Here is a 24,318-nt window from a genome sequence, read left to right as displayed (position 1 = left end):
GTTCAGTCCTGAGATGGGGGCAGCAATTCCACATCAAATCCAGACACGACAATCACAGAGCGACTGTTGGTTCCTATATATCTTTTTACTAGAGCAAAACACCTTTCTCCAGCAGTTTCCCGGGCGACTTCTCACATCATACTTCACTGGCTAAAACTGCCAATGAACACACACGCCTAATGCCTCAACCAATCACTAGCAAGAGTAATGGTACCACCACACCGAGAAAGACCGACTGTCGGCCCATCACCCCAGAAAGCAATTATCCAGAAGAAGGAGGTGGATGAACGGACACTGTGCGGGCACTGTAGGCAATCAGAAGTGTCTGGTCAATACAAACACCTTTAAAATTGGTGTGAAAGTCAACAGGGAGCAGGGATGCGTGTGGGGACAGGTTATTTCCTCTGCTTACACACCTCGGTGTATCACATCATTTTTATAATTGTGAGTTATATTTAAAATATGGCTCATTCTTTGTAATGTTACTTAAAATTATACATATTGCTGGTAAATGAATTTGCTACATTATGAGGAAAGCAAATGTAGAATAAGGCCAATTCTTTCTTGACTTCCTTGGGGGCAGCACTTGTTATCAGGTGGATATAACAGATGGACGAAAACTACATATATGTAGTCAAGACATAATTTTGTTTTGTGGGATTTTAAAATTGGTAATCAGCAGGGTATGGTGATGTAAGCTTGTAATCCCAGTATCCTGGAGTAGAAGACCCCTGGGTTCCATCCCCAGTACCACCAAAAATAAATAAATAAATAAAAATAAAAATGGTAATCATATCATATGTTGCCATAGTTTTTCCTCTTCTTTCTCCACAATGTGACTTTTTTTTTTGGTGGTGGTACTGGGGATGGAACCCAGAGGCTTTCTACCTCTGAGCTATACTCCCAGACCTATTTTATATTTTTATTTGAAAACAAGATCTCACTAAGTTGCTGAGAGCCTCAGTAAGTAGCTGATGAGGCTGGCTTCGTACCTGTGTGATCCTCCTGTCTCAGCCTCCCAAGCACGGGGATTACAGGCATGTGCCACCACGCCCGGCCTCACAATGTGACTTTAAGATTTTTTCTGTTAGTACACATAGATCTACCTCATTCTTTTTAAACATTTGTATTAAATATTGATAAGTGTTGTACTTTGGCTAGCTATCATCCTCTTAATAAACAATTAGATTGTTATGCTGCAATGAATGTTCTTGCATATGACTCCTTAGATGAACACGTTTCTCTTAGGTAGAGTTAATTTTTTTCTATTTGAGTTCTGGTTACTCCACATCCTTACTAAAACTTGGCATTTCCTATCTTTTACGTTAGCCACTCTGGTGCATAAGTTGGGGTTTTAATTTATATTACACTGATGATTAATGAAATAGAACACCTTTTCATGATTTTTGACTTCCTGTATAAAGAATCTTCCATTTGTATAAAGAATCTGTTCAATTTTTTTTCTTCATACTGAGAATTGAATTCAGGGGTACTCTACCTCTGTGCTATACCTCCAGCCCTTTCTACTTTTTGTTTTGAAACAAGGTCTTGCTAAGCTGCTGAGGGCCTTACTAAATTGCTAAAGCTAGCCTTGAACCTGCAATTCTCCTGTTTCAGCTTCCCAAGTACTGGGATTACAGGTGTGGGCCATATCTTTTGCTCAGGTTTCTTTTAGATTGTACATCTTTTTTAATGGGTTTAGAGAAGCTTTTAAACAGGCAACAGATATGAGACCTCTGTCATATATGCATTGAAAATTCTTAAATATTTCTTCCATCTTGTGAATTTCCTTTGCATTCGCTAATGGTGCCTTTTAATGAACTTAATTCTGTGTGTGTGTGTGTGTGTGTGTGTGTGTGTGTGTGTGTGTGTGTGTGTGTTACTGAAGATGGAAACCAGGGCTTTCTATCCACAGGCTACACTCCCAGACCTATTTTATATTTTATTTGGAAATAGGGTCTCACTTAGTTGCTGAGAGCCTCACTAAGTAGCTGAGGCTGGCTTTGAATCTGCGCAATCCTCCTGTCTCAGCCTCCCAAGTGCTGAGATTACAAGTGTGTGCCACCTCGCCTGGCCTTGAACATAGTTCTTTTTTAAAAATAAATAAATAAATAAATAAAATCTATCAACTCTTTTCATTACGAATAGTGCGTTTAAGTCCTATAAAATTTTAATAGAAGTCAGACATGGTGGTGCATGTCTGTAATCCCAATACTTGAGAGGCTGAGTCAGGAGGATCACAGGTTCAAGGACAGCCTCATCAAGTAGACTCTCATCAACCTAGTGAGACCCTGTTTCAAAAAAAGGCTGGGGGTGTAGCTTGGAGGTAGAATGTCCCTGGGTTTCATCCCCAGTGCCAGAAAAAAAAATTTTTTTTTTGGGGGGGTGGTACTGGGGATGGAACCCAGGGGCCTTCTACCTCCGGGCTACACTCTCAGACCTATTATATGTATATATATATATATATATTTTGGAAACAGGGTCTCTTAAGCCAGTGAAGTCTGGTTTTGAACCTGCATGATCCTCCTGTCTCAGCCTCCCAAGTGCGGGTATTACAAGTGTGTGCCACCATACTCAGCCCAGAAAAAAATTTTTAATAAAGTTTTAATAAATGACACATTAACAGTTATAATAGTATATTAATATTTTAAATAAAGATTTTCTTTTTATTTCTTATTTGGTGCACTGCAATTTTACATCATATTGGGATATAGACTGTGAGAAAAGCACATGCATAGAGCTCTTGGTGTTCCCCACCAGGTCTCCCCCTTCTCCCTCAGGCCCCACTTTGAGATTGGAAACGATAACTTCGTATGTATTTACGGCATTATTCCAACTCTCACATTCTTTGTGACTTTGTCCCCACCCACTTTTCTGACCCCTCTCAGCTGCTCCTTTGGAGTCTCTGCTCATCTATCTCAAGTTGTCCTTATTTCTGAGTATTTCTCTAGCTTCCACATGAAAGAGAAAACATACATCGACTCATTTATTTTCTTTCTCTATCATTCATGTATTTATTTACAGTACTAGGGATGGAACTCAGGGCATTCTACCTCCAAACTATATCTCCAACCCTAGTTTTTATTCTTTACTGTGAAATAAGGTCTCACTAAGTTGCGGAGGGCCTCACTAAGTAGCTGAGGCTGTCTGCAAATAGTGATCCTCCTGCCTCAGCCTCCCAAATGCTGGGATTACAAGCGTGTGCCACCACGCCCAGCCTCATGTACTCATTTTTTAAGATGGGCTGTACTCGCTTAGTATAACATTCTCAAGTTTCATCCATTTTCCTGCAAATGACATGATTTTGTTCTTTATGGCCAAGTAAAATTCCACTGTGTGTATCTACCAAAGTTTTGTGATCAATTAATCTGTTGACGGATGGTTCTATAATTTGGCTACTGTAAACTGTGCTGCTATGAGCATGGATATGCAAATATCATTATAATATTCTGATTTCTTTTCCTTTCTGAAGATGCACAGGAGCGCTACTGCTAGGTCATAAGGGTAGTTCCATTTCCAATCTTCTGAGAAACCTCCATAGGGGCTTTACTAGTTTGCAGTCCTACCAACAGTGTAATAAAGTTTCTATTTCCCTGCATCTTCACCAAGAGAGGGTTGGGGGAGGGGGAAGAGGGAGAGAGGGGAGAGGGGAGAGGGAGAGAGAGAGTGTGTTTGTGTGTGTTTGTGTGTGTGTGGTGTTAGCAACTGAACCCGGGAGCATTCAACCTCTGAGCTATATACATCCAGCTCGAATTTTTATTTGGAAACAAGGTCTCACTAAGTTACAGAGGCTGTCCCAGCCTCCCATTTCCTAGGATTGCAAGTGTGCAGCACCATGCCTGGCTCTTCACAGCATTTTTATTATCTGTGTTCCTGATGACTGCCATTCTAACTGAAGTTAAATAGATCTCAAGCTGGGCTCAGGCTTGTAATCCTAGTACTTGGGAGGCTGAGACAGAAGGATCTCAGGTTCACAACCAGTCCCAGCTACTTAGCCCTCTGCAACTTAGTGAGACCCTATTTCAAAATTAAGAATAAAAATTAGGGCTGGGGTGTAGCCCGAAGATAAAATGCCCCTGGGTTTCATCCCCAGTACCACACACCAAAAAAAAAATATCAGAATTTCAGTAGTTTTAATTTGCATTTCCCTGATTGCTAAAGAAGTTAAACATATTTTCATATATTTGTTGGCCATTTGTATTTTGAAATAAATCTATTCAGTTCTGTTGCCCATTTTTTATTGTTTTTTTTTAGTGTTAAGCTTTTATGTTCTTCCATAATTGTTTTTTTCTTCTCCATATATATAGTATTAATTGTTTTTTCTTCTCCATATATATAGTATTTTTATATCTTATATATATACATATATAATTTTTTTTTTCAGGGCTGGGGCTGGAACCCAGAGGCATTTGACCTCCAAGCTACACCCCCTGCCCAATTTTTTATTCTTTATTTTGAAACAGGGTCTCACTGAGTTGCGAAGGGCCTCACTAAGTAGCTGAGGCTGTCCGCGAACCACAATCCTCCAGTCTCAGCCTCCCGAATGCTGGGATTACAAGCGTGAGCCACCACACCCAGCTATGTTTATTATATTTTAGGTTATTTTTTCAATATTATTTATTGTTGCTATAAAAGAAACACCTCCCATGGCATTACACATTCAGACTGGTCAGTGCTAGTGAGTAAAAGTATTACTTTCCTTTTTTTTTTCGGTACTGAGGATTGAACCCTGGAGCATTCTACCTCTGAGCTATACCCCCAGCACTATTTTTTTATTCTTTATTTTGGAACAAGGTCTCACTAAGTTGCAGAGGGCCTCATTAAGTCACTGAGGCTGTCGGAGAACCCCAATCCTCCTGTCTCAGCCTCTTAAGTACTGGGATTTCAAATGTGCGCCACCACTCCTGGCTCAGAATATTATATATAATATATATATTAATCTTGTATCAAAATTACTGAACTTACTGTAGTTCACCTAGTAGTTTTCAACTGGTTTTGGTTTACATATTAAAACCAAAGGCAGGCAGAGAAAAAAGATGCAGAAAGATAGAGATCAAATGGTCAGGAGGTAGTTGTGAGTGGTACTAAGAAATGTCCTTCATTTTTTAGTCTAGATACGTCTTGGATTATAATAATTAACTGATACTCAGCCTAATCTCTTTATATTAAAACAGCCTAAAATAGCTGACTCCATGATTCTTCTTAAATACTGAAGATATTCTTAGCTTATACAAATGTTGTAATTTCATTACAAATGCTACTTTGTTTAGTTATAAACACTACATCACTATTTTCATGAAATTTAAAGAAATAGTCATTCTACATATGAAGGAACATTTTACTACTACATATCAAAGCCCACCTGTTTTTTGTAAATTTTCAGTTGTTCTTCGAAATGGGCACAGAAGTAAGCAACAGTTTCCTTTTCACCTACAAAGAAGTGATATAAAATCTATTTTTCCTTCCCATGTTTAAGACAAAAACTAGTGTCTATTCTAATCTTTATTCTTACTTTTAAATAATTTGACAGCCTAAACTGTCTAAACTGTCTAAAATAAAATGTTAAACCAATGACCTGTGATTTCTTTCCAATAAGACTAGATTAAAATATATCTGAAAGCACCAACTGTGAAATCATGACTTCTAGAATTTATATATTCGTACTCACAAGGATTTCGTGTGCACAAAGCTCCCTCTAAAACAGTCCTTAAAAACTGAAGTTTTATTGAATTCTCACAAAGATTACAAGTTTTGGGAGAAAAATATATTGTAAGAGTTTTTAAAACAACCTTGTTCAGTAACTAATAAGATTACAATGACTTAGCTATTTGAGTGCTAAAATTAAAATACTATAAGAAAATAATGTCCTTGATATTTAAAATATAAAACAAATACCTTTCATAGACAGACATCTGAGTAAAGTTATCTCATTAATTTTCAGTAGATTCTATCTTAAGATGCTTCTTGCTTCTACAAATATTGGCTATATTTACCCTTTAAAGTTAAACATTCAATAAAGTATTCTTCAAAGAAACAACAATTTAAAAATCTATGAAATAGCTGTTTTACTCTATTGTTGGAGATACTTTTAGTGTTAAAATAAATGACTTCACTAACTAGTATTACTCCTATGATTATTATGCCAATTTTTATTATACTTAACAGTAAGAGTTTTTCTTTTCATTTTGTGGTGTCAGGGACCAAACCCAAGACTTCCCACACATGGTGGCAAGCACTCTACCATTATGCCACAGTCTGAGAGTTATCATTTGGAATGAAGTATCTGGCAAAACAAAACAAAACCTATCAAGTATCTAATTTTTAAAAAGTATTCTCTCTGAAATCATTTGCAAACCAAATAATTGGCATAATTACTTTTGTCCAGCCGAGGTCTTGGATTATATCGATACCCAACCTGACTCCAAAAGACAGGCACAGAGCCTCGTGTTTGAATAAATGACAAGGTATGATTATGAACATGAATTAACTGCTCAGTCTCCACATAATTTGCAACATTTCCATTTTTATCCACTCCTCTTCGTTTATAGCGCATTCCTAAAAGAAAATTAAAACAAAAAACATCAACACTTTCTAAAATATACTTATTCTGACTAGATTATGCTTCCTAATCAAATATATGTCTTTCAGGAAAGTCTTGGGGATCCCATGTACAACTGGCAAGCCAGAAACCATACCAACTCACCTCAAATCATTAGCTGTACGCATCACTGTTCATTTTTGTTGTTGTTTTGTTTTGTTTTGTTTTGCGGTACTGGGGATGGAACCCAGAGGCATTCTACCTCCAAGCTACATCCATTTTATATTCTTTATTTTGAAAGAGGGTCTCACTGAGTTGCAAAGGGCCTCATAAAATAGCTGAGGCTGGCCTCGAACCTGCGTGATCCTCCTGTCTCAGCTTCCTGAATGCTGGAATTACAAGCATGCGCCACCACACGCAGCTTCACATCACTGTTTTAAAAAGCTGAATGTCAGTGAACTAAAATAGTAGGGTTTTCCCAAAGGTACTAGCACTCAGTTAGGATTTATTACTGTGATCCAGGCTGTCAGCTGAACATGAGCATCCAGAAGCACATCCCAAGTGACCTTCTTCTCTTCTGTGTGTATACGTCTTTTCTGTGACAATTTGCTAACCCTGCTCTCATCATCCGTCTTCAAAAATTGGTCCCTAATTTTATATCATTGAGCACCTGAAACCAACTGTGCTTCCAAATCCATGACTGCTGTTAGCATCTCAACACATCTGCAGCTTTTCCATTCTCTCCTGGATCTGATCTGAATGCTATTACAGTTTCTACTCACCTGCTCTATGCCTACTCCGGCGTGAAATGAGAGCCACTAGAAATCGTGGGTGAATGTCATCTACACAGGTGGAATCCTGTGGGGGCGTCTCGGGGCTGCTTTTCTCATCATCAGATGATTCATTATAATTAACCACAAGTTCTTCAATCTGCACAAAGCCTTGGATAATGGGGATAATCCAAAAGTCCACCTCGGGTGTCTGAAAGCAAAGTGAACATCAACTGTTCATATTCTGACAGCACTGCTACTTTGTAAAAGGCAAACAACAGTCAGCACACAGGTGAGCTTATCAGAAACCTTCCATTCTTCAACCATATTTTCTGCTACTAAACACTAAAGGAAAATGGAAGGAAAGAGGGCCTTTCCTTTCCTTCACAGTGATCATTTAACAAGAGCTGAGAGGGAAAATAGCAAGGGAGGTGGGCCGTCTGGGTACAGATTTGAGCTTCACCACTCACAAACTCACTGAAGAAAAACGCTTGCCCTCTCCAGACTCAATGTTGTCCTCAGTGAAACAGCTACAACCTCATAAGGTGGTTATAAAAATTAATATGTAATAGTGTTTAGCACAGTGCTGCTACATAGTAAGAATTTATCAAATCTAACTATTACGATTATTCTCCTTGGCATAGAAAAACAAAGCTTACCTTAATTTTTATTTTCTAAGAGAGTCTCACTATGTTGCCAGGCTGGTCTGAACTAGGCTCAAGTGACCCTCCCCTTCAGACTTCCAAGCTGCTGAGATTACAGGTGCATGCCACAATGCTCACATTTTTTTTTTTTTTTTTTTTTTTTGGTGGTACTGGGGATCCTGGAAGCCCTTCTACCTCTGGGCTACACTCCCAGACCTATTTTATATTTTTTGAAACAGGGTCTCTTACACCAGCGCATCTGGCTTCGAACCTGCGCGATCCTCCTGTCTCCGCCTCCCAAGCGTGGGGATTACAAGCGTGTGCCACCACGCCCGGCTCACATTCTTAAAAGTTGATTTTCATTGGGTACAAAGGTACATACCCGTAATCCCATTGACTTGGGGAGCTGAGGCAGGAAGATCACAAGTTCTAAGCTATCCTTGGCACTTTAATGAGACCCTGTCTCAAAACAAAACAAATAAGGCTGGGAATGTAGCTCACTGGTAAAGCACTCCTGGATTCAATCCTATATTGCAAGGGGGGAAAAGTTGGTTTTCAACTCCCACTTGCATTAAGCCTTTAATAAAATACAATAAGCTGGGGCGTGGTGGCCCATGTTTGTAATCCCAGTACTTGAGAGGCTGAGACAGGAGGATTGCAGGTTCTCTGCCAACCTCAGCTACTTTGTGAGGCCCTCCGCAATTTAGTGTGACCGTTTCAAAATAAAGAATAAAAAATAAGATTGAGGCTGGCCGGGTGTGGTGGCGCACACTTGTAATCCCAGCACTTGGGAGGCAGAGACAGGAGGATCGTGCTGGTTCGAAGCCAGCCTTGCTGGCTTAAGAGACCCTGTTTCCAAATAAAACTATAAAATAGGTCTGGGAGTTTAGCCCGGAGGTAGAAGGGTTTCCAGGAACCCCAGTACCACCAAAAAAAAAAAAAAGATTGAGGCTGTACCTTTGAGGTAAGCCCTTGGGTTTAATCCTCAGTACCACATACACAAAAAAAATATAAACTTTTATATTATTATGAAACAAATAGGTTTCCTTTATATTTTAATTTAAAAAATATTTGTCTCGCCAGGCATGGTGGCACAGCTTTTACTCCCAGCGCTTGGGAGGCTGAGACAGGAGGATAGCACAGGTTCGAAGCCAGCCAGCCTCAGCTACTTAGTTGAGGCTCTCAGCAAATTAGTGAGACCCTGTTTCTAAAAAAAATATAAAATAGGTCTGGGAGTGTAGCTCGAAGGCAGAAGGCCCCTGGGTTCCATTCCCAGTACCACAAAATACATAGATACATACATACATACATTCATATATACTTGTCTCACCAAGCTAAAACCCAAGTAGTAAGTGCAAAACATGAAAAGCATTTCCAAGCCGGGCGTGGGGGCGCACGCTTGTAACCCCCGCGCTTGGGAGGCTGAGACAGGAGGATCGCACAGGTTCGAAGCCAGCCTCAGCTACTTAGTGAGGCTCTCAGCAACTTAGTGAGACCCTGTTTCCAAATAAAATATAAAAAAATAGGTCTGAGAGTATAGCCTGGAGGTAGAAGGCGTCTGGGTTCCATCCCAGTACCACCAAAAACAAAACAAAACAAAACAAAAAACCATTTTCAAAAAGGTCTTGGTGTTTGCTTTTTGTCTTGTTTTTTTAGATGCTGGGGACAAACCCAGGGCCAGAAGTGTGCAAGGCAAGCCTCTGCCACTCACTGAACTACATCCCCAGTCTTCAATGTCGTATTTTAAAAGCCATCCAATATAATTAGGAGAGCATCAATTAAGAGAGATTATTCTCATTCGTGTCTTTCAGACAAAGACTAGTCAGATTTTTCAACTGTATGCAGAGAATAAAGAATGTTCCAGGGAGTTCTTGGTTCTCCTTCCTCCCGTGTCTGTGTAACTGGCCCAGCTCTCATCTCAGCATCAGCTTCCGGTCCACCTCTTCCTTTGCCCATGTATTCCAGGTTTCATCGTGGAGTTTTGTTTTGTCTTACGGAGCCAGCAGACAGGATCTTAAGAGAGTAGTTAGGGTTGGAAATAATGAAGGAACTCCCTTCACTAACTGCATTCATCATTCTTATCACCACTCTCACTGTTGATAATTTTGTTCTAACAATAAATGCAAGACTCCTGACAGGAACAGAGAAGTCTATGTTGCCCCTATTGCAAGTAGTCAGCTCTCAGTTGTAACGTAAAAGTTCTGAAAAAGCTCTGTAAAACCTCTCAGAACTCCATACTGCCAGCATACAGGACAAATACTCATTCTCCCTGCCCGTATTTTTCATCTCTGTCACTGGGTTTTGGCAGTCATAGTTTGAGAAGCATCGTAAATTGAGGTGAAAACAACCTCATGCCTCATTCTCAATAAAGACATGAGACCTGGTTGAAAACACTAGTAGATAAGGTAAAAATCATTTCTACAAGCCACCATTATTAGGGCGAAACAGAAAAAAGGAAAATTTATAAAAGGTTAAGAAAAAAATAATGTATGACCCTACTTACTTATTTGCCTATTTTTAGTGTCTAAAACAGTAAGGGGCTCATAGCAGGTCTTCTTATAAATACTTATTGACTGAATAAACTGTCTTTGGATGGTCATGATTCTCTAACACACGGAACTTAAAGGAAGAAAGTGATTTTCAAGCTGGACAGAACCTCATGTAGGCATCTCAACATATTCTCTTCCTTCTCTGAGCAAATGCTGGCAGCACTGTGACGGCCTTAGAGATGTGTCTACTCCACTTCCCAGACGAAAAAAAGAGAAGGAAGGTAAGGGAAATGAGCGGCATCCTTACAGGAAAACTGGGCTCCAAGATTTAAGTGGGTACAAACAATATGCCACTTCACAGTAGCTCTACAGATGTTAGTGCCACTGCCTTAAGCCACATGTTTAGGGGAACTGCTAGAAGACAGGCCAGTAGCTAGACAAAGGGATTATAAACTGCCCTAAAATAAGGCCTCTGTCTTTTCTGGCTAAATGATTCCTTTCCAAAGAAAGAAACATTATAATGAGATTTAAAATTTTACCTTAATGCAATTTTAAGACATTTGCTTAACAGCTATAACCAATTTAGGATATTTTAGAAACTACTCACACCAATATCAGTAAGATCATGTATCATATATTTATTCCAAAAGAATCGGTCATCAACCTAGAAAAGGTAGAGAAAAACCAGTTCAGAAATACATTATTTCAGTTTTCCCATAAAAGACAAAAGGGCCAGTGACTGTTGCTCGGGGCAAACCCTTCTCTGCCCTGTGCACGGTACCTTTTGCCAGAGGGGACGGCTGTCGGTCGCCCCAGTGCTCTGCCTCTGTACTGAATTGGTCAGGTCGTAAGTCAAGCTATAGTAAAAAGATTCTGAGTCCATGAACATCTTCAACAACTCCTCAAGTAATCGTCTCTCCAACTTCTCCTTTTCTTTACTTTCCTTAACCTGTAAGAAATCAACCTAGTATTATTTCAGGAATTAACTGTAAAGTATAAGGATAATACAAGACTTCCAAGTGAGAATAATCCCAAGGACATGAAGAGACAATGCTTCAACATAACAAATGTTTTGAAAATAAATTTGCTCACAGGAAAATTACTCAACTCAAATGAATCAAAGCTAAATTGAAGCCCATGTCAATTAGACTCTTACTCTCTTTTTATTTGGAGCAGACACGTTGGATTTAATATTCGTGAAGGTCTTCAGCAGAGACTTGGAGTCATCAGGAGATGGTACAATCTTCTCTGGTTTGCTGATCCCAAAATGATGCTTCTTACAGAGCTACATAATTAGGGAAAGAAAGATGAGCCATGATTAGTTAATATCTGCTTGTTAAATGCTCATGTATAAATGTAGAAGTGGAAGCACTTGCCTTAAAAGGACACCGTAAGAGGTGTTAAAGCTGTGCATGGTGGCACACACCTGTAATCCCAGTGTTTGAAAAGGCTGAGACAGGACGTTCAAGACCAGCCTCAGTAACACTGGGAGACTCCTAGCAACTGAGTGAGACACTGTTTCAAAGCAAAAAATAAAACTGGCTGATGCAGCTCAGCAGTAGATGCTCCACCTCCCCCAAAATAGTTAGTGAAATGGCCAAGTAGACCAAGGAGATAGAAAGGAAACACAGCTTGGTTTCAATGATTAGAAAATGACAGGAGAAGACGGGTTTGGAGGCACACATGCTTGTCATCCCAGTACTTGGGAGGCTGAGTCAGGAGGTTGGAAGCCAGCCTCAGCACTTAGTGAGGCCCTGGTTCCAAATAAAAAAAATAAAATAAAATAGGGCTGGGGTATAGCTCAGAGGTAGAATGTCCCTGAGTTCAATCAGCACCACAAAAACAAACAAAAAGATTTACAGCCCTACTGTAAAAACTGAGCTAACTATAAACAAAATTAGTAAGACCTTGAGTTGATCGGGAAGGAGAAAGCAAGGCAAATGGACAGAGCACCCACAACTCTCTCCTCACTCCCATGGTACAGGCGCACTGCTCCTTCTCTCTCCTTCGCGCCCACCGACCCTTTTCCTCCACTAGTTAGTGTCCTATTAGTGCTTCTCACCACCTACCTCCAAATCCACTTCCCCATTTTCTCTTCCAAGCCACTCCAATTTGCCTTTCCCCTTACTACTCTCAGTAGCTGTTATTTTCAGTGAGATCAATAACCCACACCCAGCCCGGCGTGGTGGCGCACGCTTGTAATCCCAGCATTTGGGAGGCTGAAACCGGAGGATCATGGTTCGAGGACAGCCTCAGCTACTTAGTGAGGCCCTCTGCAACTCAGTGAGACCCTGTTTCAAAAATAAAGAATACAAAATTGGGCAGGGGGTGTAGCTTGGAGGTCAAATGCCTCTGGGCTCCATCCCCAAATCCGAAAAAAATAAAATTACCCAGACCCTGCTGAACCCAATGGTCAATTTTTTTTCCCCTTTTTAGTACTGAGGATTGAACCCAGAGCCATTCTACTTCTGAACTATACCCCCAGCCCAATTTTGTATTTCTTATTTGGAAACAGGGTCTCACTAGGTTGCTGAGAGCCTCGCTAAGTTGCCAAGACTGGCTGTGAACCTACGTTCCTCCTGTCTCAGCCTCCAGGCTACTGGGATTACAAATGTGCCCACCAGCCGGGCCCAATTCTTAGATCCTGCCTTAACTTCTACATAGCATATGATACAATTGATGCAATTTGATGCTCTCTCATCCTGTTTGAAAGGCGACTCCACCTAGCCTGGTTTCTACTGGTTGCTCCTCCTCTGTATCTTACCTGGCTCTTTTCAAAACCACTTGACTTCTTAATGCCTAAGTACAAAAAGGTCAGTCTTTGATTGCCTCACCCCATCTGCATTCCCTCCCTCAGTGATTTTATCCTACTCATGGCTTGAAACAGCACCTGCTATATGCCAACCCTCCCCTCCCAAATGTAGGTTTTCAGCCTGGCTCTCCCCCCAAACTCCAGCCTCATCTATCCCAACATCTCCACCACACATCTCGAATTCAGTATGTTTAAAAACAAACCCTCAGCTCCCCCACACTGCCTCCGCCTCCTCTTAACGCTCCTCCTGGCTCACTCCACTTCAAACGCATCAGCCTCCTACTCAGGGCCATTGCTCTAGCCCTTCTCTCTGCCGTGGGCACCTTCACTCCTAGGCACTCCCTCCACGCCCCTGACTGTGCTCGGCTCCCTTTCCATCAGCATCTATTACTTCCCAACACACTACATAACATCATGCCGACATGTCTGCCTCCCCCTCTGTAATGCAAGCTCTGTAACAGAAGAGTCCTTGTTCCGTCGACTCACGTATCTCCAGTGCCTTAAGAGCACCTGGGATGGCTGTCCCAAAACACACTAAAGAGCTGAGTGGGCTCTGAGGCTACAAATACCAGTGGAACCCTTGGATGCACATCAAGACTCTAAGAAGCCGAGAGACGCAGTGTCAGAAAGGTGCTCGCCCACTCCCTCTGTTCTTGCTTTGCTTATGGCACCAAGCAATTTTATACAGAATATCAGAAACTACCTAGTCCTATTAACAATGCCTTCTTTTAAAAATCTGAAAAATACCAGCCGGGTGTGGTGGCGCACTCTTGTAATCCCCACACTTGGGAAGCTGAGACAGGAGGATCATGTAGGTTCAAAACCAGCCTCAGCTACTTAGTAAGGCTCTCAGCAACTTAGTGAGACCCTGTTTCAAAATAAAATATAAAATAGGTCTGGGAGTACAGCCCAGAAGTAGAAAGCCTCTGAGTTCCATCCCCAGTACCACCAAAAAAAAAAAAAAAAAAAAAAAAAAAAAAAAATCTGAGCCAGGCATGGTGGCATATGTTTGTAACTCCAGCATTCAGGAAGCTGAGACCAGAGGATCATGGTTCACGGACAGCCTCAGCTACTTAGTGAGGCTCTTTGCAACTCATTGAGATCAGATCCTGTTTCAAAATAAAGAACAAAAAATAAGTCAAGGAGTGTAGAAAGGAGGTAAAATGCCCCTGGGTTCCATCCCCAGTACCAAAAAAAATTTGAAAAATACCTAAAACCTGCTTAGATATTACTACAATTTTAATATTCAAAACAGGACATTATACATTTAGCAGACATAGTTACCCCTTAACTACATTCAAGCCAGCAAAAAGTTTGCCCCAGGAAAATATCAGGCTATTCTAAAGACCTAGTTCTCCCAAAGTCAGCTTGTGGCGGTGCACCTGGTCTAAACGCGGGCCTCCTTTCCTCAGAGGGCAGCGTGGCCTCTTCCCCTACAGCTGGCTCTTGGCTGTGTCTCCTCTAGACCCCCTTGCTCTTCACACACCACTCACTCCTCTGTCCCAACCTATCTCTTTCTTAAAGCCCCTTTCTTACCACCCATCAACGTGCTCACACATGCCAGAACTTTCCATAACCCATCCCACAGCCCTGAATCCTCCTCGTGGGTCTGCAGAGTCCTGGCACCAGATTATGAGGCTCCAGCCTGACTGGATGAGTCCAACTGTGACGGCTCCAAAGACTGCACCGATGGCCTCCTCGACCTTGGAAAGTGACAAATGTACTCTCTCCCTCCCTCCTACTTTTCCTTCCCCCTCCCTCTCTCTCAGGATGTGGCACTAATGACATTCCCGCCATCCTCCCAGGTCCAGGTGCTTCTGCTCAGCATCCTTTGCTGGTCTCTCTGTATTCCCATTGCACTGTTTGTTAGTTTTTTCATTTTCATGCTGTCTAGAAAATGCCACCCTTTCCTCGTTTTAACTATCACTATGTTTAACCCAAATATATGACATGCACCCCACTCCCACTGAGGAAGTAGACGCCAGTCCTCACACTAGCACCTCTAACCCCGGTAAGCACCTGTCTCCTCTGGTATGCCTGTATTGCCCACTGGGTCACTCAAGCAAGAAACCTTCCAGTCATCTCCTGAAGTCTCTCCTATCAATTCGCACCTCATGCCCATTACTACTGTGTTGACTCGGACACTCATCTTTCATCCGGGTCAGTGCTTCTTGATGGGTGTGGCAGATGGAGGCCCTTCAGGAAGGAGGGTGCCACTTGGTGCAGACACCAACAGCCTCCTTTCATGAGCCGAGCAGCTCCCCTGAGCACTTGTCATGAGGCACCACAGAGCAGGGCAGTGGGCTCCTCTGGAGCCTTTTTGTCCTCTTGCAGGGGCTGATTTCCGCCTGCTGCTGGCTGTTTGGGGTCAGCCCAGGAATCAGGTGGCTTCGCTTTGGTCTACCATTGAATGTATGGTCCATGAAGATTCTCCTTCCTCTCTAAGCCTGGCAATGTCATCTTTCATTTTATTTCTTTTATCTACTCTCATTTGGACTTGGAAAAGAGCTGATAAAGCTCATCATCCCTTATTAACCTTATCCGCTTCTCCAAAATCCAAAGAACTCTGAAACCTAAAAGCTTGTTAGAAACTCATCCAGTGGCAAAATATGAAGATGCCAATGGTCATCATTTACCCCCCTTAAAATGAATATTCATGATTCTTTAAGAAATACTAACTTTGTATTGTGGGGTAATGCTCTAGACCTACTTGGGCTGTAAATAATACATGGAATAGCCTTTTGAAAAAACTGAATTTTAAAACAAATATGGTGCCAAGTGTGGTAGCACACACTTGTAGTAGAAATTTTAAATTACTATAAACATAAACATTTCAATGAATATTTTAGAATTTCCTACGTACTTTTAGAAGAAAAGGAAGTATAAGACCACTAACTCCTAAAAAGGTTAAAGTCAATCCTGCCCAAAAAGCAGGGATAGAGAAAATTACTTCTCTGGATCCCTACCAGTCATAAAATGTTTAGTGGTAGACACAGCCTTTAGGATTACAACCCATAGCACTGACAGCAGGATCATCTTCCCTTTTCCAGAGGCTCAGCCAGCTCCCTACAGTGTGTGTTTAGACCTTATCACAACTTTGATAATACACAGTCTCAAAAAGAAAACCATCACCAGAAGGCCCACAGTACTCCACTAGTTATTCTCTTCCTTTTGTGATTTACATTTCTCAGCCAAGACCAAGGGCTGCTGCTGCTGCTTTAAAAAAAAAAAAAAAAAAAAAAAAAAAAAAAAAAAAAAACAACCACGAAATGATTTTACAAGTTAGCATCTACAACCATGTGGGGATAAAATTTTAAACAGATGTCTGATGGAAAATAACGCGGTTATCTATTAGTGAGACACAACGAGCAAGATAATACTGACACGGAGTGGGCCTATAAAACTTTAAAGGGTACATTTGTGAAAGAAATAACATCTATGTTCTTATTTATTTGAACCCTATAGATTCTTTATACCCACATTTATTTCTTTAAACTCACATATACATTTATATATATATACATATATATATATTTACATATGACACACACACACACACACACACACACACACACACACACACACACACACGGGATAGAATCCAAGGGCATTCTGCCTCTGACCTACACCCTCCAACCCTTTTTATTTTTTATTTTGAAAGAGGGTCTTGCTACATTGTTGAGGCTGGCGGGAACCTGAGATCCTGAGGTCTCAGCACCCCAAGCATGGGGATTACAAGCTTGTGCCACCACACCTGAGGTTATAGATCATTTATCAAATTGTACACTGCTTTGAAAAACAGTCTGGCAGTTCTTTAAAAGTTAAATAGATGTCAGGAGTGGTGGCACATGTCTGTAATCACAATACTTGGGAGGCTGAGACAAGATCACAGGTTCAAAGCCAGACTCAGCAATTTAGTAAGGCTATAAAAAAACATAATGAAACCCTGACTATAAATAAGGAATAAAATCAGGCTAGGACTGTAGCTTGAAGGTAAAATGCCTTTGGGTTCAATCTCCAGTATAGAAGGAAAAAAAAAGTTAAGCAGAGTTGTCATATGATCCAGCAATTCCTTTCCTAGGTATTTATCTAAGAAAAGTGTAAACAAATATCCATAAAAAAACTTGTTTGCAAAACTGTTCATAGCAGCATTATTCATGACAGCTAAAAAGTGGAAACTGAAATTCAAATTCAAATGTCCATCAACACATGGTGAATTTTGTTGTCTTTTGTGGTTCTCAAGATTAAACCCAGGGGCATTCTACTTCTGAGTTATACCCCCAACCCCCTTTTCTGGATGGAACCCAGGGGCATTCTACCTCCAACCTACACCCCCAGCCCTATTTCATATATATATATTTTTATATATAATATTTATATTATTTTATATATAATATTTATATTATTTTACATATATTATTTATATTATTGTATATTTATTTATATTACTTTTATATTTATTTATATATTATATATAAATATAAATATAAATTTCTTTTTTTTGCGGTACTGGGAACGGAAACACAGGAACACCCTACCTCTGAGCTACACCTCCTGGTCCTATTTTTATTCTTTTTTATTTTTTTGAAACAGTCTCACTGAGTTGCAAAGGGCCTCACTAAGTAGCTGAGGCTGTCCGCAATCCTCCTGTCTCAGCCTTCCAAATGCTGGGATTACAAGCATGTGCTACCATGCCCAGCTTGTTTTTTTATTTTTTAAATAGGGTCTCACTAGGTTGCTGAGCATCTCATTACACTGCTAAGGGCTTTCCTGTCCCAGCTTACGAAGTACTGAGATTACATCCCACCATCCCAGCTATGATGTGTTTTTATACAGTGAAATGTTATTTGGGAGTAAAATATGAATACATGCTATACCAGGCATGAATTTTGAAAACATATGTTAAGTAGAAGAAGTCAATCACAAAAGGCTATATACTGTACAATTCCCTTTATATGGGATGTCCAGAATACATAAATTTATAAGACAAAAAGGAGAGCCAGGCGTGGTGGTGCATACCTGTAATCCCAGCATTTGGGAGGCTGAGACAGGAGGATCACAGTTCGAGGACAGCCTCGGCTACTACTTAGAGAGCCCTTTGCAACTCGGTGAGATCCTGTTTCAAAAATAAAGAATAAAAAAATGGGAGGGTGTAGCTCAGAGGTAGAATGCCACTGGGTTCCATCCCCAGTACAGCACAAAAAAAGAAAAAAAAGAAAGAAAAAAGCTAATAAAGGTTAAAAAAAAAGTTATGGTATCACATAAAAATTGTAAATATTTACTTGGTAATGGGGATTGAACCAAGGGTGTGTTTTAAACGCTTCTGAGTTGCTCCTGCTGGGAGGCAGCACTTTTTAGTAAAACGCAACGGCCCTATGAGAGACAAAAAGATTGTACTAGAACAGCAGTTTGTTTTCCTTCTTTTAAAATACTTTTGATCCGTGCCGGGCATGGTGTCAAAAGTCTGTAATCCCAGCATTTGGGAGACTGAGACAGGACGATTACAGTTCGCAACCAGCCTCAGCTACTTACTGAGGCTCTTTGCAACTCAGTGAGACCCTGTTTCAAAAAATAAAGAATAAAAGATGGATGGGGCTGGGGTGTAGCTCGGAAGTAGAATGCCCCTGGGTTCTATCCTCAGTACCACAAAGAAAAAAAAAATAAACTAAAAAAATAAAATACTTTTAATTACTGCCATAGAGATCAGTGTGGAGATCCCTCAGAAAACTGGGAATGAATCCACCATTTGATCTGGCCATACCACTCCTGGTATCTTTCCAAAGGGTCTGAAATCAGAGAACTACAATAATACATGCATACCCATGTTCACAATAGCACAATTCACAATAGCCAAATTATGGAACCAACCTAGGCTCATCAACAAATGAATGCATTACAAAATCATGGAATATACACACAATGGATTTTTTTTTTGGGGGGGGGCAGGTCTGGGGATGGAACCCAGGGACATCCGACCTCCGAGCTACACCCCTGCCCTATTTTTTATTCTTTATTTTGAAACCGGGTCTGAGTTGCAGAGGGCCTCACTAACTAGCTGAGGCTGTCTGCAAACTGCGATCCTCTGGTCCCAGCCTCCCAAATGCTGGGATTACAAGCGTGAGCCACCACGCCCAGCTCACACAATGGAATTCTACTCAGCAAACGAGAACAAAAAAATTATTGTCATTTCCAAGAAAATGGAAGGAACTGGAGAACATTATGTTAAGTGAGTCTAGCCAGCCCTGGGAAGTGAAGGGTCACATGTTTTCTCTAATGTGTGGAAGCTAGGGAGGAATGGGGACACCGGAGGGACTCCAGATAATGGAGGAGAAACTCAGCGGAACCAGGGAGGTGGTCTTAGGGAAGGGGAGGGGGAAAGACTGCGGTTTATCAATGCAAATATCACCATCAACTATGTGTACATATGTGAATATACCAATGGTAATCTCAGTACTCTACTGGGAAAGAAGGAGGTGGGGGAGGCACCAGGGTTGTGTGCATACATGTATGTCAACATGATTGACCCTATGATGTGAGACTATGATGTACCAATAAAAGCATATTAAAATACTTTTAATCATAAGAGTAATAGATGCCCAGAAAACTTTCAAGAAATATAAGCAAAAGAAGGTACAGTAGAAATTAAATCTCTCTCTTGATTCCCTTTTATCTTGAATCAAGAGTTCACTGTGCAGAGACCTAGAGTTCCCTGGAAGTAGAAGATGGGTTCCTAAGAGAGGTCAGTGGGCAAATCCCCAAGATTGCCCCAACACCACCTCAACCAAAGCTGCACTGATTGTGTGTGACTTACATACTGGACTTAACATGTTGTTTTGTTTATTGTTGAACTGGGGATTATATGCAGCGGGACTCTACCACTGAGCTACACCCCCAGCCTTTTATTTTTTAATATTTATTTATTTGTTTGTTTATTTTTGTGGTACTGGAGATGAGGTACAAGGGCATTATACCTCTGAGCTACACCCCCAGCCCTAGTGTTTAGTCTTTTTATTTTTGAAACAGGGTCTCACTGAGTTGTGAAAGGCCTCGCTAAGTAGCTGAGGCTGTCCGAGAACCACGATCCTCCAGTATCAGCCTCCTGAATGCTCAGATTACAAGTAGCGTCACCATGCCCGGCCTTATTTATTTTGTGAAATAGGGTCTAAGTTGCTGTGAGGTTGGTCTCAAATTGAACCTATGACTGTCCTGTATCAGATTCCCAAGTACTGGAGTTAAAGCTGTATACCACCAAGCCCAGTCTGTATTTCAGTTTTTGAAGCTAGGATTCTCTACTAAAATAAAACAACAGGATAAAGTTATTTAAAGATACTATCCCTCTCTAAAAATGCATGTTCCACAGCAGCGAATTCACCGAGTCCAGTACAGCTACATCTGTGTACTCAAGAACAGTGAGTCAAATTGCGGGCCACAGAGGAGAAATCCCAGTACTGTACTCCCAGGGACTTGACCCAGTGGGGGAGTGGCGGTGGCAGAGATATCACACCATAGGAGAACGTGCAACCTGGCACCCCCCAGAGTCTAAAGCAGCCTCTATCGACTCTCTGGGTCGGAGACTCTGTGATACAACCCAATAAAGGAGTAGTGGGGTCTGAGATACTACTGACTCGAGATCCAGAGCACCTTAAGTGAAGTCATAGTGACCCAAGGGAAGAACCCAGAGAAGGCACAAACTTCCGAAATCATGGGAAAGAGGAATAACACTGGAGCAATGAATGCCCACAACACCACAACATCAGAACCCAATAAAACAGAAAATCAGAGATTTCTAGAAGATCAAATCAGGAAAATAACTGTAGAAATAATAGAGGTGCTTCGAAAAGAACTCAGAGAGAGCCAAAAAGAAATAAAGGATGCAATTAATGAAGTAAAGGCCTCAATTCAAAGCACAAACAACCGATTAGACCACATGGAGAACAGAATCTCGCTCTTAGAAGATGAGCAATCCAAAAATGAACGCATAGTTTCTAATCTAGAAAAAAGTATCCAACAGCAGGAATCTGACATTGAAGAAATATGGGCCCATTTTAAGAGAGCTAACCTAAGAATAATTGGAATAGAGGAGGGAAAAGAAAGTGAAACCAAAGGGATCAACAATCTCTTCAAGGAAGTAATAGCAGAAAATTTTCCAAACATAGAGCAAGAGGTTGATACACAGGTCCAGGAAACTTATAGAACTCCCTTTAGACAGGATCGGAGAAGAGGATCCCCACGCCACATAATTGTCAAAATGACCAATGTGGAAGCCAAGCAGAGAATCTTAATGGCAACAAAAACAAAGGGCCAAGTGACATTCAGAGGCAAACCGATTAGAATCACTCCAGACTTCCCAAACCAAGTCATGAGAGCCAGAAGGGCTTGGAGTAACATATTCCAAACTCTGAAAGAAAACAACTTCCAGCCAAAAATTTTCTACCCAACAAAACTTTCTATCAAATTAGATGGAGAAATAAGAAGCTTCCATGACAAACAGAAACTGAAGGAATTTATGTCTTCAAAACCAGCACTAGAGAAAATACTCAAAGAGATTAACTACAAAGAAGAAATAGGTAACACACACCAGAACCAGAGAAACAAGAGTTTCCATCCAACAGACAACTAAGATTGCTTATCTGTGGAGATTCATTATTTATGTTAGTCTTTTACCTATCTCTAAATGGTATTGTTTGCCTTTATTGTTGTTAATTTGTAGGATTTCTAGTTGGAATATTAATATACCTTCAGATATAGCATTTGGAAATATTTTATCCCATTCTATTAGTAACTTTTAACTCTGTTTACATTGTCTTTGGATATACAATATATATATATATTTTCTTTTTTTTAGGGAGTTTGTATACTCTTCTGTTGCCTGTGCCATTGAAATCATATCCAAGAAATCACTGCCAATTTCAATGTTGTGAGGTTTTATGACCCAGATTTTCTTCTAAAAGTTTATAGTCTTAAGATTTATATTTAGGTCTTTTATCTATTTTGAGTTAATATTTGTATATGGGATTAGGTAAGGGTCCAATTTTATTCTTTTCCATGTAATTATTATTTTTCAACAATATTAAGCTAAAAGATAATTATTTCCACCACCAAATGTTGGTGGAAACCTTGTCAAAAATAACTTGACAATATAGGGAAGAATTTAGCTCTAGGCTTTTATTTAACTCCAATGGTTTATATATCTGCCTTTAGAATAGTACTACACTGTTTCAATTATTGTAGCTTTATATGGTTTGAAATCAGAAAATATGTGACGGGCCCCGCCCATCAGCCAGTAAGTCCGAGAGCTAAGATGGCGCTGAGCGGAAATTCCCCAGAGCGCTTAGGTGGTAAACAGCTTTCAGGAAGTGACGACAAGAGCATGAGATACACGGGAACACCGCATGCCATAGGGCAACAGCCAATGGACTGGCTGTGCCCATGAGTTGTGCACGTGAACGGTCTGCTGATTGGCTGTTGGGCTCTATATAAGGGGAGGATTTCTGGGGAGAGAGAAGAGAAGATCTACGGGAACTGTACAAGAACCTGGGGTAATAAAACTGCTTGAGGAAGATCGTGTAAGAGTCGTCACTGCGACCGACAAGTGGTGGCCCGTACGGGGACCTTCGCTTTGATCAGAACCTCGGCAGTCCAGGGCAGCTGGCTGGTAAGTACTCCTTTGACTCCGAAAAGGGAGGAGGAGGCTCCGTTTACGGAGGGTTATTTTCCTCGATCAACAGGGGGCTCCATTAAGGAGGATATTTTTTAATGTAAGCAAGTTAGAGAATCGGGCTGGTCCTGATTCGACAAGATGGGAAATAGTCCATCTCACCCATTGCATAAAGCATTGAAAGCTTTGTTGAAAAGTAGAGGCCTAAAGCTTAGGGACAAGACAATACAAGATTTTCTCGAACAAATAGATAGGGTAGCGCCATGGTTTACAGTATCAGGGAATCTTTCTTTAGCAAGCTGGGATAAATTGGGAAGAGACGTAGAACGCGCCGAAGAACAAGGTATTGTCACAGGAGGGACTCGGCCGCTTTGTCGGCTGATTCGTGCCTGTTTGGAAGAAAGGCGCTTTAGAAAATTTGTGCAGGAGGGCCAGGCAGCTTTAGACGGTGTAAAAGAGGAACGTTCAACTTCCTCTAAAGTGGCCAGTGAGGAGGATTCAGAGTCAGAGGGGGAGGATGACTCTGAGGAGGAATTAGAGGCCATTTGTAAACAAGTGAAAGCTTTTGAACTGATTAAAGAGGAAATTTCGCCTCCTCCGTATAACCCTTCTGCGCCCGGAGCAGGAGAAGGTGTCTCTTTTAGTAGTCAGATGTGGAGAGATGCGGGAATTTTTCTAGCAAATCAAGCTTTCCCAGTTTTCCAGCTGCAGGAGGGGGGAAATCGTTATCATGAGCCTTTGGACTTTAAAACAGTTAAGCATCTCGCAGAGTCAGTTCGCACATATGGGTCGTCAGCTGCTTTCACTATAGCAATAATAGAGAGTTTACATCGCTATGCCATGACCCCAGGAGACTGGCAAAATTTAGTTAGGGCCACCTTAAATCCTGGCCAATACTTGGATTGGAAAGCTTATTATATAGAATATGCCACTGAACAAGCTGCACGTAATCGAGCAGCAGGAAATCCAGCCTGGGATATAGACATGCTGATGGGCCAAGGACGATTTGCTAATCAACAGCTTGGGTATCCACAAAAGGTATATGAACAAATCAACAGACTCGCTACCCAGGCCTGGAAGGCCCTCCCTAACAAAGGAGAGGTATCTGGTAACCTTACAAAGATTACTCAAGGATTGACTGAACCCTTTTCAGACTTCGTTGCCCGTCTAGTAGAGGCTGCGGGAAGAATTTTTGGGGATTCTGACGCGGCCATGCCGCTCATTAAACAATTGGTCTATGAGCAATGCACTAAAGAATGCAGACAGGCCATTACTCCTTACAAACATAAAGGCCTAGAGGTGTGGATGAAGGTGTGCAGGGAACTCGGAGGACCCTTAACCAATTCAGGACTTGCTGCAGACATTAATTGGGTTCGACCCTTTTTACAAATTCCTAACCATGCCTTG

At 41.1% G+C, this 24,318-nt stretch overlaps 1 protein-coding gene across 3 annotated transcripts in view; it reads right to left on the bottom strand.

Annotated features, from left to right (window-relative positions):
* Window positions 1-24,318, bottom strand: part of INPP5F (inositol polyphosphate-5-phosphatase F) — a gene marked incomplete at both ends in the record, with an annotated part of 123,055 nt that overhangs the window by 26,752 nt on the left and 71,985 nt on the right. For 2 of the 3 annotated variants that reach the window (XM_080694538.1, XM_080694540.1), the window contains 6 exons: window positions 5,363-5,430; window positions 6,376-6,555; window positions 7,321-7,519; window positions 11,049-11,105; window positions 11,223-11,390; window positions 11,598-11,726. In XM_080694538.1, the coding sequence (XP_080550664.1) occupies window positions 5,363-5,430; window positions 6,376-6,555; window positions 7,321-7,519; window positions 11,049-11,105; window positions 11,223-11,390; window positions 11,598-11,726 (801 nt within the window). Of the gene's footprint in view, window positions 1-5,362; window positions 5,431-6,375; window positions 6,556-7,320; window positions 7,520-11,048; window positions 11,106-11,222; window positions 11,406-11,597; window positions 11,727-24,318 lie in introns of all 3 variants that reach the window. The other variant, XM_080694539.1, reaches the window with a different exon arrangement.

Source organism: Muscardinus avellanarius (genome assembly GCF_963383645.1).
Source record: "Muscardinus avellanarius genome assembly, chromosome: 4".
NCBI classification, from domain to species: domain Eukaryota; kingdom Metazoa; phylum Chordata; class Mammalia; order Rodentia; family Gliridae; genus Muscardinus; species Muscardinus avellanarius.
The sequence above is the reverse complement of the archived record's forward strand: the minus strand, read 5'-3'. Positions and strand labels throughout refer to the sequence as shown.